At 49.3% G+C, this 17,479-nt stretch overlaps 1 protein-coding gene across 2 annotated transcripts in view; it reads right to left on the reverse strand.

Annotated features, from left to right (window-relative positions):
* LOC309567760 (GTPase KRas-like) overlaps nucleotides 1-17,479 on the reverse strand; it is a 175,248-nt gene that overhangs the window by 79,170 nt on the left and 78,599 nt on the right. For both annotated transcript variants that reach the window (XM_082273207.1, XM_082273206.1), the window contains exon 3: nucleotides 8,597-8,775. In XM_082273207.1, the coding sequence (XP_082129333.1) occupies nucleotides 8,597-8,775 (179 nt within the window). The remainder of the gene's footprint in view (nucleotides 1-8,596; nucleotides 8,776-17,479) is intronic.

Below are 17,479 nucleotides of genomic sequence, written 5' to 3' on the forward strand. Positions count from 1 at the left end.
CAGCCCACTTGGGACCCAGCAACACCATGGACGCCGTCTACTTCATATATGCTGGGTCAGGAAGAGGCAAAAAGGAGGAGTTTTGGCATCTCCACGAGGTTTCGGCCATTTCCAGCATCTTGCCAGACTAAGAAAATGGCCGCTGTGACGTCATCGGGCTACACAGACATGGCCGCTGGCTGGAGACCATCCAAACCAAGGGAAAATGCCCATGTTATGTCATCAGACTTCCCACACATGGCCGCTGGCCGTCCGAGACACAAAAAGCATGCTGCCAGGATACTCTGTGCCTTCCATACCCCCCCAAAGGTACTGTACTCCACCAGGCAGGGTAAGCATTTAGGGGAACTCCACACCACTGCGCCCTCTGCACTGGGATCCCCCAAACTGCACTATACACACACACACACAGAGCATGCACCTAGGGGTCTCCACTGTGCCCTCTGCACTGGAACCCCCCCCCCCCTTTATACCATCAGGGCAGGACCCACACCACCCCAATACCTTACAGAAGGGAATGGCTGGGGAGACCCGCAGGTGGAGGCAGGAAGCACACTCATCTGAGGGACTTTAGAATGGGAGGAGTAGGGAACCCACAGGCAGGCCCAACCATCCAGGGAGGGTACCCATGTCCAATCCTCCAAAAATGTAGAGGGGGGATTGTACTTACCATTCCATTGCGCAGTTAATGCTCCGGACAGTACTCCTCGCCACCGAAGTAGGGGAGCTGTCAGCCAAGGAAATCCTGCGATTTGGACCAGCGTCCGGTTGTATGCGACCCTACGAGATGTTTAACTCGTGGGCCAGCCTCTGTCTGTGAGGCTATGTCGCCGCCGACCTAGCGCATAGCTGCGGTCTGCACACGCTCGCTGGCTGGACTGGGGGGACCACTGGATCAAGATTACCCAGCCCAGCATCTGATTGTAGATCTCCCAAGAAAAAAAAAAAAAAAGATGCAAAGAAGGAGAAAAAAAAAATTGCTAGGTCCAAGAGATCCTAGCAGGCAGCAGGGGTGGTTGATAGATAGATATAGGGATTGGACGATGGCCCATGGGTGTAGCAAAGTGTTTTTTGTTCTGCCTAGTCCTACTACTGGAGGGGGCAATCTAACACAGTAGTTATGATTTAAGGAACCCTGTGTCCGTCGATGAACAAAAGAGAAAATAAATTAATTTTATTTGTAAAATAACTTTTTAATGCTTTGTACCATTGCCGAAAGCTGAAGTTTAAACAAAAAAAAGTTCCAGTATGTGTTGGTATCGGCGAGTACAAAAAAAAAAAAAAAGACCCTAATATAACAATGATAGTTTTTGTTATTTACAGTTACTTTATTTTTCATTACATTTATTTAAATTAGTTTGAAGCAAAAAGTATTACTTCTTACTTTATTGCCATCTTGTTTGACAAACTAAATTTTCAGGGATTGTAAATCTTTAACTTAAAATATCGTGTGAGAATCAGGATCTTTATTCTAAACAATTGTGATTCTCATTTTATCTAGAATCGTGCAGCTCTACTTTATAGATGTGTTTTCAATTGTGAAATTGCTGGAGAAAATTCCCTCTATCCCCCCCCCCCCCCCCGTTTTTTTTTCACTTATGAATTTGGAGCATATACTGATTCTGCATATTGTCCCCCAATGCTTTTTGGATCCTGTGGGTGGTTTGCGAATATTTTAAGCACAGTTTCCTCTTCTTTAACCTTTGCTATGCATATGTTGTTTCTTTGTACATGCTCTGGTTTTGCTAAGTACCTCTGTTTGTCTGCTCTTGGTGCTTGCAATTCTGTCCCTGTATGCATGAGTTCAATTATAGCGCCTTTGTATATACATCTATCCAGATGGAGAGATAGGTGCAGTAAGGTTACTGTGGTCACCTCCAAGGATTTTCGGGTCCAAGCCGTGCTGGGACTTGACGTCACTTCCTGGTAAAACCGAAGTGCGTCATCGTTATGGGGGAACGTAGCGATAGGAGTACATCATTGCTTCTGTACCGCTGATGGCTTTGCATAACACGGAGGACGAGAGACAGAGAAGGAGCTATCTTTGCTGGTATATATTGGGGCAGACATACGCCATTGCTTTGCGGTGCCGCCATTCCGTGCCTCGCACATGGCAAGTGAACATCCTGGTCTCATGGTCCCAATCTAATTATTTAAGCAAGCTCTGTATTTTACACTGTTCCACTCTATCCCTAGACTACCTTTTTGGCTGACTCTAGCATTTCTGGGGTAGGGATATACATATTACCTCCCATTTGGACTTTCTAATCAGTGTCACCAAGGCCCAACAAACTTTTCCATCTTAGCATTATGTCCACATAGTAAGTGGCATCAGTGATGGCTGCTGTGTGTCTGATAATTTTTAAGGGATTACCTATTTTGAAATGTATTGCTTTTGCTCTTACCAGATGGTCTTTAATGGTGTAGATTATTTTCCTTTACTCGTGCTCACAAATTATATACTAAACCACGTCTTTGACCTGAGTGTGCCTTTGGTTCCTCAACATATTTGCACATAACATGTCTAATGCCTTTTGGTTTCTACTAAAAGTAAGATTACCAGCATTTTTGCTCCTCTATATTGTTTGCCTCTTGTCCCCCAATATGCTGATCCTGCACTGTCCTCCATATACTTCAGTACATCATCCAATCTCCACCCCCCCCCCATATTTTTTTCCATCAATTTCAAAATTATTGTAACTTTATAAGTGATACAATGTTGTTTTGTTTACCCTTTGACAATATGTATTGTCTATTAGCTATGAGATTTAAAAACATTAAAGTAATCCTGAAGAAGCCCTTTATCTGAACGGGATTCATCCACACACCTTGTCATTTTTTCAAGCACAGACGTTGTATTATATGTCTACGTTTAGAATATACTATCTTTTATAGAGCTTGTACTCCTTTGGTTTTAAACAATTTTGCATAAATAACATTCTGATTTTTTTAGGCTGTCATATTGGCTAATTGTCTTGAGCACTTTAAAAACGGAATTTTTGTAAAATCTTACCTGTAAAATTCCTTTCTCTGAGTCCTCCGACAGTCGCCGCCTCTTCATATTCGTCACATATGGGGTATTAGACTTTGCTCCGAAGGAGTAGCTAGGCAACAGAATATGTTAATAAAGCTTTTAACATATCCAACATATCCCACCCTCAAGGGGTGGTCCCCTCAGTCAATACCCTCCTACTTCCTGCAACCATATCTCAGTTTTAGTGGAATAGCAGTAGAGTATACAACCAAACCCCAAAAGAGGGGCGGGGGCGGCGACTGTCGGAGGACTCAGAGAAAGGAATTTTACAGGTAAGATTTTACAAAAATTCCGTTTTCTCTTACGTCCTCCGACAGTCGCCGCCTCTTCATATTCGTCACATATGGGGACGTCCCAAAGCAGTGCAAACATGAGGGGTGGGAAACACATCCGCGCCGAGAGGCAACGCAGTTTTCACATCAAGAAAGGAACCTTACCAAAGGAAGGAAACCAGCTGGGCAACAGCAAAAAACAAGTGCTCAACAGGAGCAACAACCCAGGAAAAGGCAAAAACCAGGGGATACAAAACTTATCCCAACAGCCAGGAGTCCCCAACAAGGGACCCTAGGGAACAGCCGCACTAAGAACCTTGCGGCCAAAGGAAGCATCCGCCGATGCCCGAACATCTACTTTGTAGAATTTTGTGAAAGTGTGCACGGTCGACCAAGTCGCCGCCTTACACACCTGGGCTACAGAAGCCCCATGACGACAGGCCCAAGACGTACTCAGAGATCTAGTAGAGTGCGCCTTCACAGGCACAGGGGGAACCTTCCCCTGCAAGGCATAGGCCTGTTCAATGGTCTGTCTGATCCATTTAGCGATGGTAGAGGCCGAAGCCGCCATGCCCTTCCGAGGACCCTCTGGAAGAACAAACAAGGAGTCCATTTTACGAAAAGACTCGAAGGTAAACCCTGATCGCCCGAACAACATCCAAAGAGTGCAATCTCACCTCCTGTGGATGTTTAGGCTTCGTGCACAACGAAGGCAAGACAATGTCCTCATTAAGATGGAATTCCGAAACACGTTTCGGAAGAAAAGAAGGATTAGGTCGCAAGACCACCTTATCCAAATGAATAACCAAGTACGGAGACTTGCAGGACAAAGCCGCCAGTTCCGACACTCTGCGAGCCGAAGTGATCGCCACCAAAAAGGCGACCTTTTTGGATAACAGACAACGAGATCTCCCTGATCTGTTCAAAAGGAGCACGTTGTAACACAGATAGCACGAGATTCAAGTCCCAAGGGGGCAGAGGATCCCTCCTAGGAGGAACCAGATGCCGCACACCCTGAATAAAGGTGCCAACCAAAAGGTTGGATGCCACGGGACGTTGAAACAGAACGGCCAGAGCAGACACCTGACCCTTTATCGTAGCCAGCGCCAAGCGCTGATCAACACCCGCTTGAAGGAAAGACAGCACACGGGACACCGAGTACGTGCGGGGTGAAAACCCCCTGGACTCACACCAGGCAAAATAGGCCTTCCAAGTACGGTAGTAAACCCTCCCAGAGGAAGACTTCCTCGCGTTGATTAAAGTATGAACGACCTCCGGAGAGAGACCCCTCTCCTTCAGGACCTCGGTTTCAACAGCCAGGCCGTCAAAGCCAGCGACTGTAAAGCAGGATGGTATATCGGTCCTTGAGACAGTAGATCGTCTCGAAGAGGCAGACGCCACGGGGCGTCGACCGCCAGATTCACGAGGTCTGCGTACCAGGACCGGCGAGGCCAGTCCGGTGCCACAAGAATCACCGTGTTGCGTTCCGATTGAAACCTGCGAAAGAACCTGGACAGCAACTGGATCGGTGGAAACGCATACATCAGTCTGTACTGATGCCACGGGGCCACTAACGCGTCCGACGCGTCTGCCCGAGGGTCGCGCGTCCGTGCCACGAACCTCCTCACCTTGTTGTTGAGACGTGACGCGAACAGGTCCACATCTGGAAGACCCCACTTCGCGCACAACATCTGGAAGACAGCCGGGTGGAGAGACCATTCCCCCTGATCCAGGGTCTGGCGACTCAGATAGTCCGCCTGCCAGTTCTCCACCCCCGGAATGTGAACCGCCGTTATCGCCGGGACATGAGTCTCGGCCCAAGACAGAATGTCGGCCACTTCCCGAGCCGCTCGGGCACTCCTGGTGCCCCCTTGGTGGTTGATGTAGGCCACCGCCGTGGCATTGTCCGTCTGCACCCGAACCGGGCAGCCCTGCAGCCGGTCCGACCAGCGACGAAGACAGAGACTTATCGCACGCAATTCCAGAATGTTGATCGGAAGGGAGGACTCCCCCTCCGACCAAGTTCCCTGGGCGGACAGAACGCCCAGAACACCACCCCAGCCCGACAGGCTGGCATCCGTGGTGATTACCGTCCACGAGATAGGACGAAACGACTTGCCCCCGGACAACATCGGGGACTGGAGCCACCACAGAAGGTCTTTTCTGGTGCGATGACTCAACGAGATCTGAAGATCCAGAGATTGAGGTCGCCCGTCCCACTTGGACAGGATCTCCGCTTGAAGACCCCGCGTGTGAAACTGGGCGAAGGGAATCGCCTCGAAGGCCGAGACCATCAATCCCAGACATCTCATGCACGTCCGTAGAGACGATTGCGGAACATCCCGGAGGGACCTGACTTCCTCCTGAAGAGTTCTGAGTTTGTCGTCCGGCAGGAAGACCTTCGCCTGCACCGAGTCCAAAATCATTCCCAGGTAGGGAAGACGAACAGACGGACTCAGTGCCGACTTTGGAAAATTTATCGTCCAACCAAACTCCTGCAGAGTTTGCATCGTGACAGACAGGTCCTGCTCCAGACCCTGGCTGGTCGCAGACCGAACCAGAATGTCGTCCAGATACCCCAGGACAGAAATGCCCTGGGCCCTCAATAATGCCAGAACCGGTGCAAGCACCTTGGTGAAGACCCGCGGAGCCGAGGCGAGGCCAAAAGGCAACGCCACGAACTGGTAGTGATCCTCCGCAATGGCAAATCGAAGATACCTCTGGTGACCCTCGAAGATGGGGATGTGAAGATACGCATCCTTCAAATCGATGGAGGCCATGAATTCCCCCGGAACCAGGGCAGCCACCACCGACCGCAGGGATTCCATGCGGAACTTGCGAACCCGCACAGAGCAGTTCAGAGCCTTCAAGTCCAGAATCGGACGAACCTTGCCCTCCTTCCTGGGCACGGTGAACAGGTTTGAATAAAACCCCCGAAATCTGTCCCGATGAGGCACCGGAACCACCACTCCCTGAGCCCTCAGGTCCTGCACCGCCAGGTGTAGGTCCCGCAGGCGCTCCGGAGACAGTTGAAGATTTAAAGGAAAAAATCTGCTCTCCGGCCGAGAGAGAAACTCGATCTTGTAACCAGACCGAACGATTTCCTGAACCCATCTGTCCCGCACACGGGCCAACCAGGGCTGAAGAAAACCGAGCAAGCGTCCCTTCAGGCCGAACTGTTATGGGCTGCAGGTCCGGATTGGCCGGACTTCTGCTTACCAGACCAGCTAGAACAGCCCCATCACCTTCACCCTCAGAATCAGAGGAGAGCACAACTCTGGGCCTTTTGGTAGATTGAGCAGCCACCAGCATTTGCACCTGAGCAGCAAGGCCAGCCACAATAGTGGCTAAATCCCCCCCTGGGGGGGAAGCAGCGGTCCCCTGGCTTTCCACCAATACTGTAGGAAATTTGCCCTCCTGAGAATCCATTGCCCCTGTAATGCCAGACAACCAAGGGTTAACTGCCCCTTTCAGCAAGCGCGGCAAGCGCAGCCCACCTCGTCACACTAAGCACAATGAGACCCCCACAGGGATATGTAAACTGAACACAGGCAATGGATAGCAAGAAACAGAAGGATAAAACCTGAGGAGACCCTCGCCGCTGCTGCTGCCTCGATCGGTGTTCCTGGGAAGAGGAAGTGATGCTGCTAGGGCGCTCTATGTAAACCTATGGAGGCTACAAGAAAATGGCCGCCATGCATGTAAAACATGCGGCCGGAGCGAGGGCAGGCAAAATGGCGTCTTTTGGCGCCGAAACCGTCGCTCCACAGTGCAGTAATGCACACATGTCTGTATGTAAAAAAACAGAACCGATCGCCGCAGCGATCGCTGTAAGTGCCCAAACATGCCATAAAACATGCCCCACAGCACACAGCTTTCCACACTGATCATGCTGACACTCATAGTGCCACACAACTCCCCCCCCCCCTTGCAGCCCACAGCATGCAGCCGAGAGATAGGGAGACAAACAGTGTGCATAGAGACAGGTTACACAGTCCCAGACTGACACCCCTCCAGACAGACAGGTCCCCACATAAAAATACACTTACCTCACCACGGTGTGGGGGACCAGCACAGGCGAACAAGCCGCTACACATGAGGCAGGGAGAGTCGCATACAAGACGCTCCGAACGTGGGTTAAGAAACCGCACAGCGTCCAGTGAGGTAGCCACCTCACCAAGCATCCCTGCACCGAACAGGGATGGGTCGTTCACTATGCCAGGAGCGTTACCTGGCTGAACGCTCGATGGCAGACTGGGAAGCCACTGACCCACGACCTGCGACCAGGGGGATCAGCCCGGGACCCAGTCCGCATGATCCTCTTCGTCCGAAGAACTAACTAACGCTGATAAAACAACAGCTAAGTAAAGGTAGAGAGAAAAACTCAAAACAAAATATTAAAAAGAAGAAAGAGACTGGGACATAAAGTCCCAGCACAGAGAGAGCCAGCCACTCCTGACAAGCTAGACATTAAAACTGAGATATGGTTGCAGGAAGTAGGAGGGTATTGACTGAGGGGACCACCCCTTGAGGGTGGGATATGTTGGATATGTTAAAAGCTTTATTAACATATTCTGTTGCCTAGCTACTCCTTCGGAGCAAAGTCTAATACCCCATATGTGACGAATATGAAGAGGCGGCGACTGTCGGAGGACGTAAGAGAAATCCCCATTTCCCATAGTCTCAGCATGTGGAGAGGCATGGGAATTACAGTACCTTCTTTTAAGTTTTGGCTTTATCCAGGGGATCATACCAGACTCTTTTAAACAAGCACCCCACCCAATACATATTTTACACGCATGGTGTGTGTATGTGTATTTATATATTTTTTTTTCCTTGCTGGGTATAACATGTTCAAGGAGAATCTTGACCCAAGATCACCCTTATTCTGCTAATATTGGCACTGGCCAACAGGGTAAATGCACAGCTTGCTATATCATGCAGCTTTGCAATACTGATGCAAAGTATTCTTTACGAGTTGTTCAAAGTTCTACAACACACTTGATAAAATACCCTTAAGTCATGCCATTAAACTCGCCTGCCTTTCATGCAGATGTGATTTTCTCAGTATTTTCACCATGTTCTTCCATAACTATGTAGATTTGTGGATGATTACATATATGATTTGGGTTCCTGTACTGCTCTTTGTAATAACCAGAATGTAATAAATTATCAACAATTGTGTTTATCATCTAAGCAGTCATACGCCTTCATACCTGTTTAAAAAAGAGAATTTTTTTTTTTAAAGTAACAAATCAAGAAGCTAAAGGCAAAGTTATATGCCTCTAACCTGTAATGATGGACATCCTCAAAGGACTTTGTGTTATTAATAGCAAAGACACACAGAAAGCCTTCTCCAGTTCGCATGTACTGATCCCTCATGGCACTATATTCCTCTTGACCTGCAGTGTCGAGAATATCCAGCAGACATGTTTCACCATCTATCACAACCTGCTTTCGGTATGAATCCTGCAGTTTTAAAAAAGGAAGACAAAAAAATACACACTAAAATCTAGGATTACCTAAACATCAAGGACGTGTGGTCATTCCTTGAGTGACCCTAGTAGACCACACATGATTTAGAGTGATCTACAACAAAAACATTTATTTTAGTTTTGGACAGAGTGGGAAAGGAGGTCAGGTTTTACTATGTTAGAGGCTCCATTGAGGAGGTTCCTTTATTTCCTGTCTGGTAAAAGGGTTGTCTCCAAAATAGGAAGTGAAGACCTCTAACAAACAGAAAAAATATAATTTTTTGTAAGCACTTACCGTAAAATTATTTTCTCTGAGTCCTCTTGACAGTCGCTGCCCACTCATACAGTCTTCACTACTGGGTATTGGTCTTATCCACAGGAGTAAGCTAGGCAGAAGATTTTGTTAGAAACATTCACAAAAAAAAAAAACTTTGCATAGACACACCTATAGGGGGCTGTCCCTCTGGCCCAATACCCCCCTGCTAGCAGCATTCCCAATTCAGTTTGGTAGCAAGCAGTCGATAGTCCATGAACCCCAAAAGAGGGGCGGGGGCGGCGACTGTCAGAGGACTCAGAGAAAATAATTTTACGGTAAGTTCTTACAAAAAATTATATTTTCTCTTACGTCCTCTGACAGTCGCCGCCCACTCATACAGTCTTCACTACTGGGATGTCCCAAAGCAGTGTAGATGTGAGGGGTGGGAAAAGTAACCATCTCAAAAAGGCAACGCAACACCCAGGTCAGAGAAAAGAACCTTATCTAAACCAGAAAGGCAACCACTGGGTAACAGGAAAGCTCAACAGGAGCGAACAAACCCAGAAAAAGCAAAATAACCAAGGGGGAAAATCCCCCAAGAGGAGGGGACAGGCTAAAAACACCATGTCTCCCCTAAGGCACTGCCACACTCAGAACTTTGCGGCCAAAGGAGGCATCTACCGATGCCAAAACATCAAGTTTGTAAAGGTGTGCACGGACGACCAGGTCGCCGCTTTGCACACCTGGGACACCGACGCCTGATGGCAAAAGGACCAAGATGCACTCACCGCTCTGGTAGAGTGCCCTTTGACAGGGAAGGGCGGAACCCGTTCCTTAAGCGAATAAGCCTGTACAATCGTCTGTCTGATCCATTTAGAAATGGTTGCCGCAGACGCAGCCGTACCCTTCCGAGGTCCCTCAGGAAGGACAAAAAGACTTTCTGAAGGATTCAGTAGACAGGTAAACCCTGATCGCCCGGACTACATCCAAGGAATGCAGGGCAAACTCCTTAGGATACACACACAGCGTAGGCAAGTAAATGTCCTCATTGAGATGGAAATCCGACACCACCTTTGGAAGGAAAGATTGATGAGGTCGCAAGACCACCTTATCCCTATGAACAACCAGATAGGGAGAGCGGCAAGATAGGGCCGCCAACTCCGACACTCTGCGAGCAGATGTGATCGCCACCAGAAAGGCGACTTTTCGTGAAAGCGCAGGCAGAGGAATCTCCCGGATATTCTCAAATGGAGGACGTTGCAAAACAGACAAAACCAAATTCAAGTCCCAAGGAGGCAAGGGTGCCCTCCTAGGGGGAGCCAGATGACGCACCCCTTGAATAAAGGTGCGGATCAAGGAATTTGAGGCCAAGGGGCGCTGGAAAAGAATGGCCAGCGCAGAGAACTGACCCCTGATAGTGGTCAGCGCAAGACGCTGGTCCACACCAGATTGCAGGAATGCCAATACCCTCGCCACCGAGGATGGAAACCCTGCGATTCACACCAGGCAAAATAAGCCTTCCAGGTACGATAATAAATCTTACCGGACGAGGCCTTCCTTGCCTTAAGTAAGGTAGGAATGACCGCCGACGAGAGACCCCGATCCCTCAAGACCTGGCATTCAACAGCCACGCCGTCAAAGCCAGCGACTGTAAAGCAGGATGGAAGATCGGCCCCTGAGACAGCAGATCGTCCCGTAGTGGGAGCCGCCAAGGAGGCTCGACGACCAGTTGCACGATGTCCGCGTACCAAGACCGGCGCGGCCAGTCCGGGGCCACTAGAATCACCAACCTTGGTTCCGAGACCAACCTGCGAAGGAACCTGGACAACAACTGAATCGAGGGGGGGGAGGCATAAATCAGACAATACCGATTCCAAGGCACCACCAGCGCGTCCAAGGCGTCTGCCAGAGGATCGCGTGTTCTTGCCACGAACCTTCCCACCTTGTTGTTTAGACGAGACGCAAACAGATCCGTGTTCGGGGATCCCCATCGCGCACACAGCATCTGAGTGTAGGGACCATTCCCCCTGGTCCAGGGTTTGACGGCTCAGATATTCGGCCTGCCATTCTCCACACCCGGAATGTGAACTGCCGAAAGCGTCGAGACCTGCGTCTCGGCCCAGGACAGAATCCCGGCCATTTCCTTGGCCGCCCGGGCACTCCTGGTGCCCCATTGGCGATTGATGTAAGCCACCGCAGTTGCGTTGTCCGTCTGCACACACACAGGGCGGCCCCAAAGCCGATCCAACCAACGGAGCAAACATAGTCTGATCGCTCTCAGTTCCAAGACATTTATTGGTAGAGAGGATTCCTCCTCTGAACAGCCCTAGGCAGACAAATTGCCCAGAACGCCATCCCAGCCCGACAGGCTGGCGTCCGTGGTAATCACCGTCCATAACAACGGCCGGAAGGATTTCCCTTCCGTCAGACCCGGAGACTGGAGCCACCACAGAAGATCCTCTCTGACTAGGTGGCTCAAAGATATCCTCCTGGCCAAGGACTGAGGATGCCTGTCCCACCTGGCCAGAATCTCCGCTTGCAGAGATCGTGTGTGGAACTGTGCAAATGGTATCGCCTCGAAGGCGGACACCATCAATCCCAGGGACCGCATGCAGGTCCTGAGCGATGAGGATTCGTTGTCCCTGAGGGACCTGACCTCGTTCTGTAGAGTCCGGAGTTTGTCCTCCGGCAGGAAGACTTTTGCTTGGGCGAGTCCAGAAACACCCCCAGGTAAGGGAGGCGAACAGAAGGAGACAATGTCGACTTCTGAAAATTGATGGTACACCCGAACTCCTGGAGCGTCTGAACCGCGGTTGAACTGGAACTCGACCTTAACAGGAGATCGTCCAGATACCCAAGGACTGCAATCCCGTGCCCGCAACAGGGCCAGGACAGGAGCCAACACTTTGGTAAACACCCTTGGAGCCGAAGCGAGACCGAAAGGCATCGTCACGAACTGATATTGCTCCTCCGCGATTGCGAATCAGGAGGTACCTCTGATGACCTTCGTAGATTGGGATGTGTAAATACGCATCCTTGAGGTCGATGGAAGCCAGGACATCTCCTGGACTGAGGGATTCCATGCGGAACTTTTGAACCTGCACAAAGCGGTTCAGAAACTTTAGGTCCAGAATTGGACGCACCTTGCCCTCCTTTCTTGGCACCGTGAACAGATTCGAGTAAAAACCCCGAAACTTGTGCCGAAGTGGCCCCGGGACGATCACCCCCTGGGCAAGGAGATCCTGAACAACCCGTTGGAGATCTTGGAAACGATCTAAGGTCAAATGAAGATTTGCGGGAAAGAATCTGTCTGCTGGGCATGATCGAAATTCGATCTTGTACCCTGACCGAATGAGTTCCTGAACCCATCTGTCCTGAATCTTGGCCAGGCAGCCAAGATTCAGGAAAACAGCGCAGATGTCCCCCCACCCCTGAAACTGGTGAGGGCGCCCCTTCGGGTCTAGGCAGACTGGGCCACCATTCAAGTGTGGGCGGCTTTAGGCTTGCCCGCCCAAGGCTTCTTCTGGCCACCAGAGGCCTTGAAGGATTTGCCCTTGTCTTGTGCCTTGAAGGCACGAAAGGACCCCTGGTTAGGTTTAAAGGAAGGGCCATCTCCAGAGTAGCAGGAGGGGCTGAATCAGCAACAAGGGTGCATCTGAGCACCTTAGTCCACGCCACCACAGCCTGAGAGACCATTACTGAGGTGAACACGGGTTTCATCAAGGAACCTGCCATCATATAGGAGTGGCGGGTAAGAGATTCCTCCCCCCTATCCGCCGGGTCCCTGAACACCGGAGAATCCTCCGCAGGCATCAGAGTGGCTTTGTTTAACCTGGATACTGTGTGGTCCACCTTAGGGGCCACAGTCCAGCGCAAATCCGGAGACGCAAAGGGATAACGGTACTGAAACCGCTTAGGTACCACAAAATTGCGCTTTAAATTGCGCCATTGTTCGCTCACTGTTTCGTGAAACTCAGCGGGACAGGGGAACACCTGAACCGACTTCCGGGTTCTGCGGGTCCCAAAGGAAGACAGTTTACCCGGCCGGGTGGGGCTCATCCTCTAAATGTAGCGTGTCTTTAACAGAGCGAATGAGCGCAGACATTGCAGCGTGTTTTCTGGCCGTCCTGGAGGGGGAATCCTCCCCCTCCACCTCCTCATCCGACTGAGACCCCCTTAGGGGGTACACTGTCCGTGGCAACCATATCTAGCTACGAATCAGAAGATTGAGAAAGCCTGGGCCTTTACTTTGAAGCCCGCTCAGACATCAACAGATCCACTTTAGACGCTGAAGTCGCAAGTGCAGCAGTGAGACTATAGCAGAGGATTCAGGAGTACCTGAACCCTCCACCAGAGCTGGGGGGGGGGGGGGATTTGCTATCCTGGGACTCCATAAAACACACTTAGAAATTTTATGGCGCTGGCCCTTTAAATTGGCGATAGCGGCGGTTCCCACCGCAATGAGTAATTAGCCTGTGCTACTAAGCACTAAAGGATATAACTGCCAGCAGAGATCAAAACCCGAAAAAATTGCAGAAAAAGCCTCCCAGAAGTGTATCTATACAATACCACGCTGCCAGCTCAATCTGAGTGCCTGGAGAGAGGAAATGATGTCACACCACTAGAGGCCGAACATAGGTCTGAGCCACAAGAAAATGGTTGCCAATGTAAGTCTATGGGGTAGGCTCAGAGAAAATGGCCACCGAGCACATGGGGAAATACACTGCCCACACTAAAGATGGCGCCTGAAAGGGCGCCAAGCATTAAAGAGAAAATGGCTGCTGCCCTTACATGAGGCCAAACAGCCTGCCCACACCCGAAATGGCGGCCCCGCGATTTTACACCACTGCGGCCCCCACAAACATGTCTGTACCCCCAAAAAGTTGCACAAGCACCACAAGGGACACAGGGACCCCGGCAAACGTTCCCCCCCACCGCGGCAGGACTGCGATAGCGCCCCTGCAGGGACCGTGAGGGACACACGGGAACCATACAGACAGACATGAGGGGGATATCACAGACTCCAAATAGACTGCCATCCCCATAACAGAGGCCCCACATACACCCCCCCGACAGAAAATGCCATAGACAGAGGGGTAGCATGGTACTCACCGATCCAGCGAAAACGTGGGTGCCACTCTGACGGAAGGCCTCCCACTCTGGGTGGGGGTGCCGTCAGCCAAACAGGACACTAGCAACACGCGGCGTACTACAGTTGAGACCATCCTAGCGAAGAAGCCACTCCGCAGGCTTTGTCCCTGAAGACAGGGACAGGTCGTTTGCGAGGCCTGGGAGTACGCATAGCCTGCTAACGCTCTATGGCAGGCTGGGATTCCGTAAGGCTCTAGTACAACCAGTGCGATTCCCAGCTCTACAAACGCTGTAGTCTTCCGAAGTCTGACTAAGGAACAAATAAAAAGCCATCAGTGTAAAGAAAAATCACTTACCAGAAATAAAAATGAAGAAAAGGCTGAGAATGCAGCCCCAGCCAAGGGAAGCCTGCCTACTCCTAACTAGGCAAAAGACAAACTGAATTGGGAATTCTGCTAGCAGGGGGGTATTGGACCAAAGGGACAGCCCCCTAAGGGTGTGTCTATGCAAAGTTTTTGTGAATGTTTCTAACAAAATCTTCTGCCTAGCTTACTCCTGTGGATAAGACCAATACCCAGTAGTGAAGACTATATGAGTGGGCGGCGACTGTGAGAGGACATAAGAGAAAAAGGCTTGGTTTTAAAGTTAGATAGGGAAATGTTTGAACCCAGTTATGCTTCTGTCATATTAGTATCTGAGTAGCTCATAAATAGTGACATTGGCAGGAGAGTTTATGGTCAGCGGACAACAGCGACCAGATAGAGAGGTTCGGGAATTTTAAATATGGCTTCAGACAGCCTACAGGCCGGATGGGTATGGTCAATCCTCCCTCACCTCCTACAACCTTATAGGCCTGGTGCACACCTATGCGCATTTTCTGTGGGTTTTCAGTTTTGCAGAAACGCACTACAGTCCATTTAACATGGTTTCCAAAGGGTCACATTCACATCTGTGTGGTTTCCACTGTTGCGTTTTTTGGCAACAGGGACTTTTTTTTTTTCTGCAGCAGGTTTGCGTTTTTTTTGTTCCCTAGACTTGAATGGAAATACTTCAAAAACACAGTGCTTGCATTTCGGATGGATTCTCCAGCAAAACACATGCATCAACCGCAACCCGCATAGGTGTGAATCAGGCCTTAGAAAGTCAATAAACATGAATATGTGGATGTGGGAATACGTGGATGTTGGATGTCTAGGGGGTTACATAAGCAAGTTTGGTTGGCTTTAATGAGGTATACAGTATCTCACAAAAGTGAGTACACCCCTCAAATTTTTGTAAATATGTTGTTATTATATCTTTTCATGTGACCACACTGAAGAAATTACACTTTGCTACAATGTAAAGCAGTGAGTGTACAGCTTGTAATACAATGTAAATTTGTTGTCCCCTCAAAATAACTCAACACGCAGCCATAAATGTCTAAACCGCTGGCAACAAAAGTGAGTACACCCATAATTGAAAATGTCCAAATTGGACCCAAAGTGTCAATATTGTGTGGCCACCATTATTTTTCAGCACTGCCTTAACCCGCTTGAGCATGGAGTTCACCAGAGCTTCACAGGTTGCTACTGGAGTCCTCTTCCACTCCTCCATGATAACATCACAGAGCTGGTGGATGTTAGTGTCCATGCGCTCCTCCACCTTCCATTTGAGAATGCCCCACAGATGCTCAAAAGGGTTTAGTTCTAGAGACATGCTTGGCCAATCCATCACCTTTTCTCTCAGCTTTTTTAGCAAGGCAGTGGTCATCTTGGAGGTGTGTTTGGGGTTATGTTGAATACTGCCCTGCAGCCCAGTCTCCGAGGAGAGGGGCTCATGCTCTGCTTTAGTATGTCACAGTACATGTTGGCATTCATGGTTCCCTCAATGAACTGTAGCTCCCCAGTGCCAGCAGCACTCATGTAGCCCCAGACCATGACACTCCCCACCACCATGCTTAAATGTAGGCAAGACACACTTGTTTTTGTACTCCTCACCTGGTTGCCACCACACACACACTTGACACCATCTGAACCAAATACGTTTATCTTGGTCTCATCAGACCACAGAACATAGTTCCAGTAATCCATGTTCTTAGCCTGCTTGTCTTCAGCAAACGGTTTGCGTGCTTCCTTCTAGGACGACAGCCAATCAGACCAATTTGATGTAGTGTGCGGCGTATGGTCTGAGTGTTGACAGGCTAACCCCCCCACCCCTTCAACCTCTGCAGCAATGCTGGAAGCACTCATAAGTCTATTTCCTAAAGACAACCTCTGGATATGACGCTGCGCACGTGCACTCAACTTCTTTGCTCGACCATGGCGAGGCCTGTTCTGAGTGGAACCTGTCCTGTTAAACCACTGTATGGTCTTGGCCACTGTGCTGTAGCTCAGTTTCAGGGTCTTGGCAATCTTCTTATAGACTATGCCATCTTTATGTAGAGCAACAATTCTTTTTTTCAGATCCTCAGAATTCTTTGCCATGGGGTGCCATGTTGAACTTCCAGTGACCAGTAAGAGAGTGAGAGCGATAACACCCCATTTAACACACCTGCTCCCCATTCACACCTGAGACCTTGTAACACTAACAAATCACATGACACCAGGGAGGGAAAATGGCTAATTGGGCCCAATTTGGACATTTTCACTTAGGGGTGTACTCACTTTTGTTGCCAGCTGTTTAGACAATAATGGCTGTGTGGAGTTATTTTGAGGGGAGAGCAAATTTACACTGTTATACAAGCTGTACACTTACTACTTTACATTGTAGCAAAGTGACATTTCTTCAGTGTTGTCACATGAAAATAATAAAATATGAGATACTGTAAGGGCCCTTTCACACGGGCACTCCGTATGTCCGCAAATCATCCTATTTTTTTGCAGATGATTTACGGACATAATGTATGTCAATGGCATTGCGGATGTCAGCGGATGACCATCCCCTGACATTCGATTTTCTTCCTTTCAGTTCTGTTCCATTTTTTGGAATGGAACAAAACCCTATTTCTCCTCCGTTCAAAAAACGGAAAGGAGGCAAAATCGGATGTCAGCGGTGTCATCCGCTGACATCCACAATGCCCATAGACTTACATTATGTCCGTATATCATCCGCAAACGGATGGGATGATATGCGGACATGCGTGTCATCCGCTCCGTGAAAAAAAAAAAAAAAAAAAAAAAAAGGACCGGAGCGGAGCCAAAAAACTGATCGCCCGTGTGAAAGAGCCCTAAGTCATATGTTATTCAGCTTCTTGCATAAATGATCAAAATGGTATGAATATTCCTAAAATATAAACAACCATTTATTTATTTTTTTTTGGTGTTAAAGGGCCATGTATACAATGAATGTTTTCTAAACTTAGATTATTTTACTG

The sequence above is a fragment of the Pelophylax lessonae genome (genome assembly GCF_965119305.1).
Source record: "Pelophylax lessonae genome assembly, chromosome: 12".
NCBI lineage: Eukaryota > Metazoa > Chordata > Amphibia > Anura > Ranidae > Pelophylax > Pelophylax lessonae.